The sequence below is a fragment of the Colossoma macropomum genome, unplaced genomic scaffold, assembly GCF_904425465.1.
Source record: "Colossoma macropomum unplaced genomic scaffold, Colossoma_macropomum, whole genome shotgun sequence".
Lineage (NCBI taxonomy): Eukaryota > Metazoa > Chordata > Actinopteri > Characiformes > Serrasalmidae > Colossoma > Colossoma macropomum.
The window spans coordinates 11,586,976-11,605,396 of NW_023494807.1; the positions used below are offsets into that span (position 1 = coordinate 11,586,976).

Here is an 18,421-nt window from a genome sequence, read left to right on the forward strand (position 1 = left end):
TCTGCCACAATGAAATACTTACCTATGACTAAATAACTTATCCCAAAGTAATTGCTTTCTTGAAATTTACCAACTCATTTCATATTAATAAATCAAACCCCCTATGTAAGTCAAATGTTGACATACTGCTACCAGTAATAGTGATATGTTTTGTGTCCTGTACCTGGTGGAAATGGGCTTCTGTAATATAGCATCTCTGTAGTGTGTGTTGGTCCAGGTTGGTCCAACTCTTGTCGTGTCGTCGTCTGTAGGGAGCTGGATCCGGCACCCAATCCTCCTTTCTTCAGCTCCAGTGTGATCAAAGCTACATTAGACTATCTCAGCAAGTGCCACAGCGCCACTCACAAGTCTCTGGTAGCCATTCTGTCCAAGACTCCGGTAAGCAGACCAGCACCTGATTTCCTGATGACCTGTAATGTTACATTTTAAAAGGGAATGTGAAAATAAATAAATAAATAAATAAAAACCTGCCTATTCTAATCCTTTTACACAGGCTGTGTGTAGAAACAGAAGGCAGGCTGTGTCACATTGTCATGATTAGCAATGTTAAAATATCTGCCGTTTTGATCAGACTCTGAGTTTATTATGCCATAAGTCATAAAACGAAGTACAGAAGTAATAACTCATGGATAGATACTGTAAAATGTTGTTAATAAACAGATTAGCCTGAGTTGCCTGATCTGTCCTATCAATATTAGTGTCATAACACTGTACACTGTCACTGTACCGTGTTGACATGAATTAAGACAATTTCAAAAATGATTAGTATGATATTTCCAAGTTAAAAGATTGTGATGATCTGTTATAACTCACACGCTCACACGCCTAGATCTACTTTCTATTAAGCTTTTAGTTTATCTAAAATCTTTCATAAATCATCATCTAAAATCATATATTAAATAATATAACACAGAGTAACCCAGCATCTTTCGAAAACTACTCCACCTGTCGTTTTAATAGGTTTCACTGCTAACAAGCTCCTACTGGTGTGGTTTCATGTCGACTTGCGCTCTAATAGTGCCCCCTGCTGGGGAAACTTCAGAGGTGTTTTCCATCATTATAGTGGAGTTGCTCTGGAATTCAACTATTGATGCCTTTGGAAAACCATGTAGTATTATATATTCATCATTTTCATAATGTAACTAACAACTAAGCTAATTTTACAGCTTGGTTTCCATGGACTTAGGGCTGAATGATTTTATATCTAATTTAATATCTAATTGTGATTTTTCGGAGTAATGTTGCGACTGTGATTTAAACTTTGATTATTTTCTGTAAATTAAGGTTGAGGCCTGTTTTTTTTTTCTAGTCTGAGGCTTGACCCCTGAATGTAGTGTGCAAGACAGCCACTAAGCTGTGGTTGTGGTGTCACAACACATGGATGCCTCTGATTGGTCTAACTTATGTGCAGGCAGTTCACAAGCTCTGTGTTAGTGAGGTGATGTCCCCCTTAAAACTTAAGGCAGCATTTTTTGTAATGTAGGCTGTAACCAAAAAAAAATCCAGCTCTTGCGATTTGAAAATTGCACTCTTTGAAATTTCAATTTCAAAATAAAAAAGATTAATCTTTCAACCCTCCATGGACTGCATGTAGGGGGGTGAATGTTACTTCCTGAAGATTTAACAATTTACAGACTCTTTAATTTCAGTCAGGAAAACTTGTTTCTTCACGATATGACAGCAAATTTAGCTAATTTTTCTGAGGCGGTGGATCACATTCTGGGAAACACACAGCAGAGACAGCGGGGAGTCCACTCTGCCATTGCTTTTTAAGGCCTAATAATAGCACAGTTTTAACGGTAAAAGTAAATAAAATATTATGTGTAAATACAACTTAGTATTTTTTAGCAAGCTGTTTAAAGGCACATTAGTCCCCTCTTTAGTTCTAGTTCATCGCCCTCTCGCACAGGCCTGGCATATGTCTGTGTGTATTGTACAATTTTGTTGATGCAGTAATTTTAATTACAGGCCCGTCGTACTGGAACAGCGGTGCTTTATCTGTGATCTGTGGAACCAGTTAGAAATACAATGAAAATGAATTAAAAAAAATCATTATGGCCATTGTGAGCATTCTGTTTTGCATGTGTTAAGAAATGCTCTGTCTTTTGTTCTGAACTAGATGTCCATGCAGAAGATCCTGGCCTTGATTTGTCAGCGAGCAGCTGAGACCACTAATGCGTATGAAAGGCACCGAATCCTGATGATGTATCACTTGTTTGTGAACCTGCTGCTGCGGGAGGTGAAGGATGGGCTGGGAGGATCGTGGGCCTTCGTGCTCCGAGACGTGATCTACACCCTCATACACCACATCAACAGCAGGTCAGCACACCCAGCAGTAAACATAAACACACCACCAACTGGTGCTGAGCAGTATAACAATATATATCGGTACCGTCATACATTCCGTCACGAGACAGTGTGCTTTTCTTAACATATTGTGTTTATCGTCAGTGCTTGTAGACACTGACCAACTGCATGTTTCATTATAAAGAGAGCAAAATTAACCCTGTTTAACTGGATTTAGTGCCAAATATTGCATAAACATCATTATATTCAAAGTGTTACAGTAACTGTTTCTGTTTAGCTGAAGGAAGCTTAAACTAATGGTTCTTAAAACTGACCTCTGCACTGGACAGAATGTTTAGCACAGACCTTTATACTTAATCTGTCAGTCAATGCTTTTTTGAGCAAGAAAAAGATGATTTGTCCTAAAATGAGAAATAAATGTTATAATAATAATAATAATAAATGTTAAAATAATAAAATAAATGCCATAAAAATGTCACAAAATGCATTAATTTTAACCTTCTGATAATGTCGACACTCTAGTGCAGCAGTAATTTTATATTTTAAAACTAATTACGAGTATAAACTGTTTGTATCCCTTGAAAATCGTTGCTTCTTTTCATGTTCTGTCAGATATAACCTTATAACTCCAAGCAGAAAGTGAGTTCTCAGGGTTACAAGGTTCTGTCTGCATTTGATCTATTCCAAAAATACTCATTTACAGATGTGATAGGATATTGATATTGTACATTTAGAATACATTTAGGGTGTCAGTCATTTTCATGTACAAAGAGGCTGTTCACATTTCAGTTTTGCTATTTGGAATCCAAAATCTTTGAAGCTCAATATCTCAAAACTGCTCAGAACACAGAGAGAACTGTATAATTCCAAGGGGCTGGAATGTCTGTTTATGATCTCAGATCTGCAGATACTGACCTTCTGCAACACCTTCAGTAAAATACAGAAAAAGCTCAGTACACCTTTCATTAGACAGTCAAGCTCAGTTCAGACGAAACATTACAGCGGACGAGTGATGAAGAAGGACGATTCGGCTTTAACCATCACAGATATTCAAGCTGCAGTTATGAAATAATGTGCTGAGCAGCACCTCTGAGCTGAAGTGCATGTTTTTATTTGCATGCTGTGAATATTAAAAGATTGTAAAATGCAGAGTACTGGCTCTGAGATAATCAATAAGTGCTGGTCTTCAGTATTTTGGTACGGAAAGATCTAAGTGAGTAATATTACAGAGCTCTGTGATTATCTCCAGGTCAGTCCAGCAGGATGAGGTGTCCACGCGCAGTCTTGCTCTGTGCTGCGACCTGCTGACCACCGTCTGCCAAACTGCTGTCCACTTCTGTGACGACGCACTGGAGAGCCACCTGCAGGTCATCGTCGGTACCCTCACAGCACTGGTCACTCAGCAGTCTGCTGTATCTCAACAGGTGAGCTCACTGGTTCAGTACAGGTCAGTACAGAGAGCTCTGCCCAGCCGCAAAGCTCACAGAAAAGAGTGAAAACCCAGGGCTTGTTTTAGGTGTGGAAGCAGATCCAACAGAGAAAAGATAGTTTGTTTACCTGCCATGAAGAAGAAAGTAACAATGAAAAACCTTTATATTCATAACACTGCAGTAGTTGAGTTACCAGATCAAGATCCAGAGACTAACCTGAGGAAATCCCTACTCTGATCTGCTCTCTGTGTAACAGGTGCTGCGTCTGCTGAAGTTCCTGGTGATAGATAACCCAGATAACAGGTACCTGAGGAGAGCCATTCCTTTGCTGGAGCCTTTTCCTGACCGGCCAGCCTTCAGAGAGCTGAGAGCAGCTCAGCATGCGCTCAAATACAGCTCTGGAGCCTTCAGCCTCAGACAGGTCAGCCAGCAGCCCCACTGTGCCTCATATCCCCTCTATTCACTGATGGATTTAGTTTCCGTTTATTGGTAGAAATACGTTTCTTTAGAAAACATTTCAGTGCATCATGAAATCTCTCATTTCACCATGATTTTTTTCCTACTAAAACAAGCCCAAAAATATTATTCAGAAAGTAGTCCGGGCTGAAGCACTCCTTATGAACTCTGTGTGAATGGGCGGGACTAAGCTGAATGGTGGATATATGTGACATCGCAAAAAATGAATTCAAACTGGCTAATTTTACAGCTTGGTTTCCATGGACTTGGCGTTTTTTTAGACTAACATTGCGACTGTGATTTAAATTGCAATTATTTTCTATAGATTGAGGTTCAGGCCTGTTTTTTTTTGGCCAAGGAGACCAGAATATTCACTTTTTTTCTAGTCTGAGGTTTGACCCTTGAATGTAGTGTGCCAGACAGCCGCTAAGTTACGGTTGTGATGTCACATCACATGGAGATTTGGTTGCCTCTGATTGGTCTAGCTTATCTACAGGCAGTTCACAAGCTCTGTGTTAGTAAGTTAAATCTCCCCACTTAAAACTTAAGGCAACATGTTTTATAATGTAGGCCATAAAAAAAAGCAGCACTTGCGATTTGAAAATTGCTCTTTCTGAAAATGTGATTTTCATGTAAAAACGATTAATCTTTTAACCCTACATAGGCTGCATTTATTGGGTTGACGAATATTATTTTTTGAAGATTTAACAATTTACAAATTCTTTAATTTCAGTCAGGAAAACTTGTTTTTCCTTTATATAGCCCAGAGATCGGCAACATGCGGCTCTTTTACTGTCCTGTTGTGGCTCCACAGCAGAATTAGGTTTGTAGGTAATAATAAAATAATCCTCCTTTGCAGTAAAATAAAGCTCTGCTGATCGTTCAACACAGTTTTAACAATAAATGGTCTTAAACTCTGGAGTTAATGTAGAACTGCTAATTCACCCTTTAACCCTGAAGATCAGCACAGATTGCTGGTCACTATAGCAACACAGACAACAATCTCGTCTAGCTAGTAGCTAACGAAACGGCAGAGAGAAAGATTTGAGACGAACTGACTTATTTGCATTTATAATCACTCCAGCTGGTTTCCTGATACATTTAATCTGCAACAAGAAACTGAAACACTAAAACGTCATGGAGCTGAAATCAGTTTCTCATTCGCCACCTTCTTGTTCCAATTTTCCCATTCCACCTTAAATGGTGCAGCAGTTACATTCTGCCACCTCAGGCACCATTTAAGGTGGAATAGGACAATTCGAACAAGAATCTGGCGAATGAGAAGCAACTTCAGTCTCATAAAATCAAATGCTTAGAGAGACATTTTACAAGAAACTGTCCTACTTTTGCGGAAAAGTTTCCTGTCAGAGATGCAAGAAAAGCAGCTATAGCTGAGCTAAAGCTTAAAGCAGAGTAAAGTCTGTGTTTTCATTTATGTTATATTTTTTAGTCTATACTAGCACATCAGCACATACTGACACATATTTACAGCCAAGATGGTAAAATGGACATAAAATGTTGTGGCTCCCAAGGTGTTTTTGCTGCCAGGACAAAATGGCTCTTCTTAACATTGTTTTCTAAACTTATCCACTGCACAGCTTTTACGCCGCTCATAAGTTTTCATGTCCGTTTCCAATATCAAAACAGCTGATCTGCTTCCTTCCCGATGATGCAAAACAATGCACTTTATAACCCAGTAATAAGTGTCACTGCTTTTTCGTTTAATCTTTTTCACCTCTTCTTGTTTTCTCTTCTCGTTTATCTTCTGCAGGAGGTCGAGCATTTTCTGTCTGTGACGTCATGTGACTCGTTACCTCTGACTCGACTGGAGGGATTGAAGGATTTAAAGAGACAGCTCCACACCCTCAAACAGCAGATCGAACAGCTGCTGAAGGAATGTCACGGTCAGTAACAGACCGCTTCGTCGCCACTGCTGTCGTTCACCAAACTTCGTCTTAACTTTCATCATTTGTTTGCTGTTGAATCAAAACCTTGTATGTTGCTTTTTAATTGTTTTGCATTGTTCAAAAGAGCCAGTGATACTATGTTTAAGTGGTATTGGTGAAACACTTGAAATGAGTCCCTTTCAACTGGATTTAGTGCCAAATATTTAATAAAAATCATTGTCTTAACAGTTTTTGATAGTATTTTGTAAATGTAGCATTACTTTTTTTACTGTTCCAACTGATCAGATGTCTAAAAAAAGAAATATTGTGACAGATCACTTATCGCGAAAATTTCTTTTTCTTTTTTTAAGTATCACAATGTTATGTTTTTGTCATATCACCCACCTCTAATTTGTTATTTGCTAGCTAAACAGCTCATTCTACCATTTTATTGTGTATGCTTCAGGATTGTATGTTACTACTTGCAAACAGTGAACAAGAAAAGGCAAATAATTCATCAGTCACATTTATTCACATCATAATTAATCATCAGCTAAAATTTCATGATCGTGACAGCCCTAAATCACACATTTCCACCAGAGAAGTCTCCAAATCACCAGATCTTGCGCAGTGCGGCTCTAAGTTTTCATACTTCTAGTCTAGACTTCATTATATAACATTCTGCTGTTATTCATCATATTAGGTCTTAATAGTAATAGATGCTTTTAGATTCCTTCTTTTAGATTCCTTCCTAGATTCCTTTAAGGTCTTATGTTTTTGTGTGCAGACTGACATACTTCTCTGTGTTTGTTTGTGTAGCTGACCCAGCTGGAAGTGTGCTGGTTAAACTGGTCCTGAACCTCCTGCAGCTGTGCAAGCTCGCAGCCAATCATCCTGGAGGCAGAGACATCCTTGGTGAGCATGTTCTGTCACTGGTTCAGATACTTTTCTTTTGAGTTCACTGAATATATTTACATTTTTTCAAAGCTTGAAATATTTGTCAGGTTATTCTGTGTGGGTTTGGTCAGGTTCAGACATCAGTTATTAAACTTATTGAATTTGGTTCAGGTTCACATTTAATGTTTGGGTTTCTTAAGGACGCCTAGTTGCAAGATATGAAGTTAAAAAAACTCACTTCCTTTCTGAGTGTAAACATTAAGCCACATCGTCTACTGTTGCATTCTGTGGTCTTAAAATGGCTTCAGTGTAACAAGAGCAAAATGCTAAGTACATGGTGCAGCCAATGACCCAAAATGACTTGGAAAAATGTCTGGTTCCATTGACTTGCATTAAAAGTAAAGTGTGTTTTTTCCTTCTGCTGTAAGTTACCATTTTGGAGATACGAGGTTTTCTGCCAATAACAGCGATATGTGGAATTCCTCTGCAAGATAACAAACATATATAATATGCATCCAGACCTCACCTGTAACATCAGATTAACACAATATAGCAATAATAAGAAAAATAAGAAAAATGAGAAAGAATTGTGGGTAGCTCCGCATGAGTGCTTTAATATTTTATCATTTAAGGCTATAAGTTTCTGCTGCTTATTTGAGTTTAAGAAATGTTAACACTGAGAGTGGACAGTCATATCATTTACACAAGCTCTGCTCGACTACAACCACTAAAGTAACAATTAAATATAAAACAAATATTAAGTTATATCAGCTGTTATTGTTGGTTAGCTGAACTTGTAGAACCTTAAAATCAGTGTCTGCCACAAAATTACCACATCGATCAGGCCCAGGGGTCATATTACACAAACTTCTTAAGTCTAAATTCTTATCTGTTAAGTCTCCATGACGACTTCAGTCCGGACTGAATTTTGGACAGTAGCTATTACAGAATAACAGTTTCTAACTTCATACTCTCATCATTAACTCCAGATAAGAAAACAGTATCACACAAACATCCTAACTGGGCTAAAACTCCTAAATACTGTCCTAACTTTAGGATAAACCCCAACTGGGTCCTAACTTCTGTTTAAGTGTCCGTTTCTATGGTTTTTAGGCAGCTGTGTCAGGCAGCATAGTTCACTACCAGCATAATGAGCTCCATTTATTTCTACTGTAAAACGCTGCTTTCACTGTGAGATGTTTTTCTTTTCTAACTCTGCGTTTTAAAAATCTCAGACGCTGCACACTCGATCTCCACCGTCCCTCTGATTACCTTCATGTGTTAATGTTGATGATGAAATATTACAGTGATGGTGGTGAATAGTGAGGAGACGGAGCTGAAGGTGTGTCTGTTTATTAGGAGGAATAACGTTAGTGCGCTCGGCTAAAGCGTTTGGGAAATGGAGACTGAAACTGGGGAGCGGTGACGCTCTGATAAACAGCAGGGGACTCCGTCACAAAGAACCCTTGAAGAACCATCATTTTTAAATGTGTACCAGATGAATAAATTTGTTAAATCGGAATTAGAACTTGATTTTAAAAAAAGTTATCAGTTTTTGAAGTCATCACAGCTGTCATTGTCGCTACAAGCTGACTTAACAGGAACTTTCATTGGGATAGTTTAATTCGGTCTCTGATAGATCGGGTTCTGGTTATCTTGAGACAGACTTGTGCTGAGTTTGGCTTGTTGGTGTTAATAGGTGCTGCTGTTCTGCTCTGGTCAGACTCGGGCAGAATGTTCTCAGGTGTTATTCGGGTTTGGATTAAAGGTTTATGAAAGACTTACGGTCTGATTTTCTTGCTGTTTCTGTTGCAGAGGCGGTTGGGGGGTTTCTGGGAGAGCTCGGCCCTGTGGACCTGTCCACCATCGCGCTGCATCACGGAAAAGACCAGATCTACTCTCAGGCAGCTGCACTTTGCCCCGATGCTCTTTCTCAGTGGATCTTCATCATCCTCAGCTGTATGAACAATGCACTGACGCACCACAGGTAGCGTGGGTGGTCCGAGACCACTCCCATATCAAAAACTCACCTTTTTTAAAGAGAAGAGTTTGATGTGTTTCGTTCATTATATTATATTTGTGCCACCCACCACTGTGTTCTATGTACATTACGATAAATTAGGTCCTGATCTTACGGAGATGACTTATATTGAGCCAAAAAATTAATATATTGAGGCCACAAATTACTATATTGTGGCCACAAATTACTACATTGAGTCCTCAGTGTACTACATTGAGGCCACAAGTTACTATTTTGAGGCCACATTTTACTATATTGACGCTACAAATTGAGCCCACACATTAATACATTGAGGTCAGAATTTACTATATTGAGGCCATGTTGAGGCCATGGATTACTATATTGAGGCCACAAATTACTGTATTGAGGCCACAGTTCGACATGTTGAGGCCATGAATTGCTATATTGAGCCCACAAATGAATGTGTTGTGGCCACAAATTACTATATTGAGGCCCCAATTTACTATATTGAGGCCATGAATTACTACACTGTGTCTCTGTCCGTGTCTCTGTCCGTGTCTCTGACCGTTGCTCGTCTGTGTTTCAGTATTTCTGTCCGTCAGGCTGCTGCTGTGTGTCTGAAGAATGTCCTGGCCACCCAGTCTGGCTCAGACTTCTGGGAAATGTACAAGAGCCAGAGGGATCCGATGCTTCTGTACCTGAGTCCCTTCCGCTCTGCCAAGAGAAAGGTGAGTGCCTTAGTTACAGAGAACTTAATGTTTCGCGTAGAAGAATATCTGATAGTATTAAAGTGCATATAATATAGTGTGTAAAGAATTTATTAAAATTGCTGTTTTCCATCATTTATAATAAGCCTAACCGTGCCGATGGCTGCATACTGATAAACTCCTCTCTCCTTGGTGCAGTACGGCCGTTGCTAGATGAATATCTAGGAAACAGGAAAATCAGTGAAGTCATGTGTGTCTTAAAAGATGTCATGCCTTCTTTTAGATTTTATTTATTAAACTTAAAGCACTAGGCCATCATTCATTTAGCATAATGCTGCTACTAGTTGCTAACAGTCAGCAAACACATACCTGTGCTCTACATTTATTTATTTATTTATTTAATCTCACTTCGGACCCGGTCTCCAGCCAGCAATTAGAACCGCTGTATTGTTGAGGTAAAAGTGTTGGAGGGATCTTTTGCAGCCTTAAGATAGCTTAAAATAACCGCTTTTAGCGTTTATTAATGTTCTACTTAAACATTCTTATTAGTTCAAATTTTATTTATTTTTTTGCAAATTGTCAGTGAATTTCTGAAAAGTCAGTGAAATGAAAAACAATTTAATCAGTGTTTCCATCAACCATGGTTTCTTGCAATGATGACGTGATGTTTTTGTGATATTTGAACAAATTTTTAGAAATTTCTGGCTTTTATGCCGATTTTCAAAATTCACGTAAAGGAGGTAGAAAACCCCACCTCAAAAGATCTGTTTTCAAAACCTTTCTAGGAGTCGACAGTGAGAAGCGAAGTCACCCCTGCATCCAGAGATCGGCTGGACAGTGTGGACCTGTGGTCGGTACAGCCTGGTCACCACAAGGACTGGCTGAGGAACCTGTGCATTGCGTTGCTGGACAGTGGAGGTGTTCAAAATGAAGCCCTGCTGATGACCAGACCGCTCTGCGAGGTATTCAGACAGCAGCTGTCTGCAGTTTATGTGAATGAAAAAGATCAGGGTGCGTGAATGTTTCAAAGGTTTGGAGTTCAGAGCAGCTGTTTAGCTGCAAACGAGCACTACAGGCCTGAACCTGCAGGAACTGCCAGATTTGGGGCTTCGGCATTAGAAACCAGAGTCAAGTGATTCCTAGTTGAAAGTGCAGGCTAAGGATATTGACCTTGTATTGGATTGTTTCCTTTGATCTTAAGACAGGTTCATTGATTGTGGAATGTTTAGAAATGTAAAATAAAAAAAAGTCTTTGAATTGGAACACAAACACCTTTAAATATGGATTTTTTCCATCATTAAAATCTAAATGGCATTTACATATTTAGTATTTCTAGGACAGTTTCCGTTTGTGGGCATTGAGGGCAGCCACAAAGTCCAAGGCCTTTTCACACAAAAAAGAAAACGGATGTGCAGTTTTGAAGACATTAACATTAATATAATACTGTCTTTCATGATTGCTCCTGTAGTTTGTTCACTCATTATAATGTTCCACCACAAAACACCCAGAGCGCTGCTGCAGAGCATCAGCTCCTGTCTGTTTGTGGATCTCTCCGTGCTGCTTGTTGAACTTTATTTTATCAGAACAAGCCGTCTGCTGTCCGGACATAGGGCTGTCCCCTTCAACCCCGAGGCCTCCAACATAATATTATGAATAAAAAAAGAAATCTTTTAATATCGGCTAAACACTTTCACTTATAACTGTTTTAAGTTCTCAAAAGATGTCAAAAAGGAAAGTGTTTTCAGACGCTGTGTTTGTGGAAGAGAGAAAAAGGCTTCTTTATTTCAGCATCAGTTGGCACAGAGAGACCCAACTGCACAAATAAAGTGTTCCAAACATCAGTTTACACCATTTTTCTGGGGTAGTTTGATATCCCCCCCACCTTACATCTCAAATTTTGATATTAGCTCATTCTCTAATAGGTGCATCTCTTTGTCCGTCAGTTTGGCCATCGCATGATGAGCTCACTCCTAAAAACTGGTTTCAGCCGGTTTGTATCAGTCTGCTTTACCTTTCAAGGTCAACTTGCCCCTCTCTTCACTGGGTCAGTAAGTTCACACAGGCCTGTCTGTGAACCCAGGGGCTTTCCAGTGTCTAGAATCTCCTACGCAGACAGACTAAGACCTTCCATTTGTGAGAATTTGAATTGAATTAGTATTGAATTAATATTGTCTTTTAGCCAATACTACCTATTTGGTTATTGATTACAACATCTAATCTATTTGATTACTGATTAAGGGAATATTTATTCAAAATCTCAGTCACTGCATCTTTAAATCACACTGGCTAAAAGCGAAATGGTAACTCTTAATGCTGCATGAGTTCCTTTTTTCTTCATGTTAAATAAAAAGCACATTAGGCTTGATGTGAAGGTTCTGGTGCATTTAATCTGTGCAGATCTACTCAGGATGAATAAAGGCGTCAACTTAAATTTATAATTAGGCATAAAAAAATAGTTTTTGATATTGTTTTCTTGCAAATCACTGCTGTGTATAAATGAAGTAAAACTGAAGTAGAGGAAGTAAAACTGAAGCAGTGAAGCTGGAGTTTTGGATTATGGATCAGAGCACAGGAAAAAAAAGGAAAATCTTGCTGATTTTAAGTGGCTCCAGCCCTAAAATGGTTCTAAATTCACGGTTTAATGTTAAAGATGGAGTCATGGTGCCTTTACTACTAGTTTCACACACCTCTCTCTCTGCAGGTGAAGACAGATTTCTGCCAGAGGGTTCTGCCTCTCTTCATCCATGACGTGCTGCTGGGGGACAGGAGCGGCTCCTGGAGGGAACTCCTCTCCACACACATACAGGACTTCTTCAGCAGCTGCTCCAGACCAGCCAAACCCAGCAGCCGGCCCACCACCCCCATGTCACCCGATTCAGGTACAAATTCTCAGGGAGATGCTCTGGCTCCCGTTTCAGTTCTCCTTACAACCCTCACCCACTTCGACTCTCCACTCGAGTGAGCGATTAAGAAATTTGAGCATAACGTACATAACAAGTAATTGTTTTGTCTGGCTGTAAGGACGGTGTAGAGCCATGCTGTAGTGCTTTTATTTCTGTTGTTGTTAGCCGTGTAGCCTTTAGCATGCTAATGAGCCGGCTAGCAGAGTAAAATGATGAAGCTGTATCTGTAGTCGTGTATAACAAATGGAGTAGTTTGTAACTTAAAGAGCAACTTAGAATTTCTGAGTAATTCAGTCCTTGAGATGTAAACAGGTTCATTCAGAGTAGTTTGATGAGAAATGGTTCGTTGTAGAGAAACTTACAGACTCAGATGTCTTTACAGTGGTGGTGATAGGAACCAGGGGTCGCCATGACTACAGCACAAATATGGACATTTTATTTACTATCCAAACCACCAGTGAAGTTTTTATAGAAAGTTGATGATGATAAAATGTCATAAATCTGAAAAAAAAGTATGTTTCTTTGGGGATTATGTTGCCTGATAACACCCTGCACGTATCCCTCTGCCATGAATGGATTAAAATAAATGGATTAGCATACATTTTAAGCTATCATAAAACAGTGTCTCAGACATCAGGCAGGGAATTCAGAACCATTTAATGTAGTAACTTTCTGTGAGGGAGCTTTTAGAGGTGGACGTCTGGTTCCTATCACCACCACTGTGAACAGTTCTCTAGAACGGAGCGTTTCACACCAAACCACTCTGAACGGCTCTGTTTATGTGAGAAGTTTTGCCGTTTAAGTTCAAGGCTAGACTGGAAAGAATTTCCAGGGCTGAAACACTGTTGGCATTTCAATACACCAATAAGAGCTTCTGTAAGAATACATGCTCAATATGCTACATTCAGTTTCGTCTTTAACATGATTTAATCGTAAGTCCCTCTGGATACTCTGCCAAAATGTAAACACACAGTAAAGTCTCAGGGAACACAGAGTAAAGTATTAAACTTGAGTGTTATATTAAACACCCAGCAGAGCTGGAATGAAAAATATTAGATCAGAGAAGCTGATCAGACCTGTGTGGGCGTGGCTAATGAGCAGCTTGATTGACAGCTCTTTGTCCAACACTTCTAGCCTGCTCCGCCCCTCATACAGAACTAAAATCAGCATCCAGCTTTTATGGAATGGACAGATGAAGGAACAGACGAGTGAACAATGATGGTGTTGATAAACGAGTGAATGGGCGACGGGCAGCTACAGACAGGAAGTCTAGCTCACTAGCTTTTGGTCACTCATTAGCTTTAGCTCACTAAGCTTCTCTGACTCTGAAACTGTTCTGTGTGGGCGGAGCTTAGAGAAGCAGCTTTGTGATTGGTCAGGGGAATGCTTACAGAGGCATCACCCAAGATTAGGACCGTCCAGTTTACATTGAGAGGAGAGAAATATGGTGAAATATATGGGTCATTTATTGGTCAGTGGAACATTCAAAGGGTGAACTCAGTACATGTTTACTGTTTCTCTGCAAGAACAAGATTAACCTGAGATTTAGGTTCCCTGAGTCTTAAATACTCAATATATTGTAATACAGTATGTAAATATATGGAAACATAAAGGTTAAGAAATTCTGTTCAGAATGGATAATAATTCCAAACAGGAGAGGCGGATGCAAACGGACAGAGTCAGCCGGATAAGTGCTCTCTGCGCACCATGCTGGCCGTCATTAACTACCTCAGGCAGCAGGGCCGACCACTGAGACCCGGCAGGTTCGTACACTTTCCCTTTCTCCTCATTCTGCTTCTGTCCAGCTGATGGATCAGCCCTGAAAACTGTCTGTTGTTGCAGTGCTGAGTGCGGAACCGTGTGCGAGTCCAACTTCTGGCTGGATCTGAACTATCTGGAAGTGGCTCGAGCAGCACAGCTGTGTTCAGCCCATTTCACAGCACTGCTGTACTCAGAGATCTACGTCGACAACATCCGGACCAACATGGAGGAGAAGCGCAGGTATCTCTGGTCTTTGTGCAAATCAGGCAGAACCTCCTCATGTCCACTAGAGTTTGAAACCCCAGCTTTGAGCTCTACCACACATTACTGCATCAGTGGGGTCTGGAGAGAAAAGATCTGAGAACAAACAAAACCCACAGAAATAAACATCTCCACAGTGGTGACTGTGATGCTCCCTACATTTCCCTCAGTTCAATTGAGGTGAATTGGTAGACTGACAACCTGTTCCATAGTCTGGCAGGGGGGTGGTGGTGACGCAGGCCAAAAAATTATGTAATGGTATAATTAAAATTTCTGACCCTCTTTTATTAAATCTGGAAATAAACAACAGAAAGTTTTAGAATTTTAAAAAATTTTAAACAAAGAAAATTTATGAAATGAATTGAGTTGAAATGAAGAAATACTGAAGATTCAGCTTTATTTCTAGCTCACCATTAAAATTTCAAATATTCTACTGTTCAAAATTTTATGCTGATATTGTAATTTGTACTGAATATGTTTGTATTGAATAAGAACGGAATGCAAAATAGAAGCATTTTCATTGGTGGATTTTAGACCTGTCTGTACGTATTTTCAAATAAAATTTTAAATGCTTAAGTAAATTATTTTTGTAGGTTCACAGTGGCTTGTTATTCCTGGATATCTTCACTTTTACTACCTTAAGCACTTTTAAAAACCACAGTAAATCTGAAATATTTTTATTGTGCAAAATTGTAAAAAAATACAACACGCAATAACATATTGATAAACCTGGCAACATTGCTTTCTGACACCAGGCGAAAAAAAACAGGCTGAATTTGGCTTCTTATTCAGCAGCTTTTTGTTTGAATTTCCCGTTCCACCTTTAATGGAGCAGCAGTTACATTCTGACTCCTGTACGGACGCCTGAGTTTAACTCCTGCACCATTTAAGATGGAACAGGAAATTTGAATAAGAAGTCACCTTCATTGAATTACTCAGGTCTTTTCTGATCTGTGTGTCTCGTACACTCACCCTCCTGACCATCAGACACTGCTGGAAAACGAATAAGGTGAATTTGGAGAATATTACATTCACGCTTCAGTAACAGCAGCAAACAATCATGTTTTATATTCAAACTATTCCTGAAAGATTATTAATGTTTTCGTTTCAAAATGTGCCAATGAGGCCACTTTTATGTTGACTCCCTTCTTGTTTGTGGTGTTTATAGAGCTCAGTCTAAAACATCAAGAAGGATCACATTTGATGACAGCAGCCAGAACCTGTCCATCGGCAGCATGTCTGAGAAGAGTGTGGAGGACTCTGGCATTAGCCTGCAGGTGACCATCAGCCTCATTATTCTAAGGCTCAATCCCATTTCTTCTTTATACCCCTACCCCTTGTTTTCGAGTGTCACCCTAACCCCTTGGAACTGAGTTACAGGGTAGTGGTTGAATCTTCCTCTACGAAATGGGACCCTCAAATAAACAGCATTACTTCATTAACAGCTACTAGCGCTGCTCTGTAGGCGACCCTGCCAGTCTGCAGTGACAGCAGAGGAGGGTAAAGTTCAGCTCCTCACTGCTGGGCTTTAGTTACATTTAGGACATCATATGCCTTCATGTTATGAGGAAAACGACCATAATACACTGAAACAGCATTAAACTAAGTTAATACAGTGGTTATCGCAATTTTTAACGGAGAAAATTTGTGTGTTTTTTTGGTCGCTCGCGCAGCCATTTTGCCGGTTTTTCTTTTTTTATCATAACACTCTGTTGTCTCTGAAAAACCTCCGTTTGGAGGGTCATGTAGCCCTAACACTTCACCCTACCCCTCTTTCTCAACAAGAATCAGGACACACTACCCCTAGACGTGAACACGCAAAACAGAGGCCTAAGGGCTCAGTGGTAGGGGCGAGGGGTGAAATGGGATTGGGCCAAAGTGTATCTGATTCTACTTCGATGCATTAGATGTTTTGTAGCTATGATACTCATTCAATCAATCAGTCAACCTTTATTTTAGGAGTACACTGAGGGAGACCCTCACTTACAATATAGCCAAGCCAAATCAAATAGACAGAATAAAAAAAAACCAGACCAAATAAGGAAAAAAAAACATAAATAATAAAATAAATAAAGTCATAGAAGATGTAAAACAATAACTTGGCAATAATAAAATAAATAAAAAGAATAATGAAAGTGAATTAATGGCAAAAAAAATAAAGAAATCATATTAAAAGTTATTAAATTAAGTAAATCAGGCTGAGTGAAGATGACTAAAAATTTAAAATGTTCATGTGACACCAGCGAGTGACGCTTTAGAGATTCCTGTAATTAATTCCAGCTAATTTTGCAGGACCTGTTGATTGAGGTGTACAGGAGCATCGGGGAGCCTGATAGCCTGTATGGATGTGGAGGTGGCAAGTTGATTAATCCTCTAACCAGGTGAGACGTCTTACTTATATTAGAGGAATTGGGACATAATTGGGCACCAAAATGCAAAGCTAGACTAACTTCCACCCATGTTAGTGACGACAGCATGAGAGCCCTTTTCTTAAGATATTGAATGTTCTATTTATCTCTTGAATCTTTCTGGGTTTGTGGTGTTTCAGAATCAGGACCTATGAGCATGAGGCCATGTGGGGAAAGGCGCTGGCCTCGTATGACCTTCACTCCAACCTTCCAGAGGTTACGAGGCAGGTTGGCATAGTGGAGGTATGGTTTGACCTGGAATGTGCACCAATTTCAGAAGCATCACATTTGATTTTACATCTCAGTGTTCAACACATTACTAGTTATGTTTACATGCAATAAATACAGGGATCGCAACCCAAACGTTAAGAGGAGCCATTTTGTTCTGTTAACAAAAAGAATCTCATGATGTCAATTCCTGGTAAAATTTCTTCTTCCTTCTTTATATTTCCTTTTGTATGTTGTGTATTTTGATGATAACGTATGTAATGAGAACTCTGAATGCGACTCAGTGGAGCGTTCCAAGTGTTTACATCCAAATCTGTCCCAAATATTTTTGCCAGTATGAGCCCGGACTGCATGCTTTAATCACTCTGAGCTTAGACCGGTGCCTTAGTCTGACCTGACAATCAAAGTGCGTTGTTCACGTCAACATATCATAGCTAGACTAACAGTCTTAGTGTAATGTCCATGTTTCAGGGTCTGCAGAACCTCGGGCTGTGTAGCATCCTCAGTACGTACCTGGTGGGTCTGGAGAGGGAGGTGGCCGACTGGGGGCCTGAGCTCAGAGAGCTTCGCTTCCAGGCAGCCTGGAGGAGCACACAGTGGGACCAGGACCTGCCTGGGAGGTAACAGTGCATCACAGTGCATTAAAGGAAATGGGGCTGATTAAACTTGCAGTTTCTCAAAAAAATCTGCGGCCACACCTCCAAAGTTCGATCTTAGAAGCTGGTTGATCAGTTTCTGAAGTAATCAAACACATTCAGTGGTGTTGAGGTCTGGACTCTGGGGTGGTCAGTCCATTGTTCATCTTCTTTGTTTGATGTGTCCGTCTCCTTTTCTCTGTGAGGTTCTTCTTGACAGCTACACATCCTTTCAGACCCATAGCGCTGAGTTGTAGAAGACAATAAAATCACTAATCGCAACTATTTATTTTACAATTAATCATCAGCTAAAATGTTGTGACCGTGATGGACCTACCTATGAGTTTTGCTCAGTGCTGTGTGACCTGTTTTATCCATGGTTATGCCTAAAATGTAGATTTCTTTCATTGTTTTGCAGGAGTGAGAAGCTGAATCCTGGCTTTAATGAGTCCATATTTACTGCTCTGCAAGCTCTGAAGGACAAGGACTTCACTGTGTTTGAACAAACTCTAAAATGTGCCAGGTGGGCACAGAATTAACCCACACACAAATACACACGTA

The 18,421-nt window shown here is 39.8% G+C and overlaps 1 protein-coding gene across 5 annotated transcripts in view; it reads left to right on the top strand.

Moving 5' to 3' along the window:
- The window catches only part of atm (ATM serine/threonine kinase), a 76,242-nt gene that overhangs the window by 35,621 nt on the left and 22,200 nt on the right, over positions 1-18,421 (top strand). For all 5 annotated transcript variants that reach the window (XM_036556174.1, XM_036556173.1, XM_036556176.1 and 2 more), the window contains exons 28-44: positions 252-378; positions 2,120-2,319; positions 3,557-3,731; positions 3,994-4,158; positions 5,965-6,097; positions 6,899-6,994; positions 8,792-8,963; positions 9,544-9,685; positions 10,450-10,626; positions 12,366-12,543; positions 14,222-14,330; positions 14,410-14,568; positions 15,758-15,866; positions 16,882-16,970; positions 17,138-17,240; positions 17,697-17,845; positions 18,279-18,383. In XM_036556174.1, coding sequence (XP_036412067.1) covers positions 252-378; positions 2,120-2,319; positions 3,557-3,731; positions 3,994-4,158; positions 5,965-6,097; positions 6,899-6,994; positions 8,792-8,963; positions 9,544-9,685; positions 10,450-10,626; positions 12,366-12,543; positions 14,222-14,330; positions 14,410-14,568; positions 15,758-15,866; positions 16,882-16,970; positions 17,138-17,240; positions 17,697-17,845; positions 18,279-18,383 — 2,388 coding nt within the window. The remainder of the gene's footprint in view (positions 1-251; positions 379-2,119; positions 2,320-3,556; positions 3,732-3,993; positions 4,159-5,964; positions 6,098-6,898; positions 6,995-8,791; positions 8,964-9,543; positions 9,686-10,449; positions 10,627-12,365; positions 12,544-14,221; positions 14,331-14,409; positions 14,569-15,757; positions 15,867-16,881; positions 16,971-17,137; positions 17,241-17,696; positions 17,846-18,278; positions 18,384-18,421) is intronic.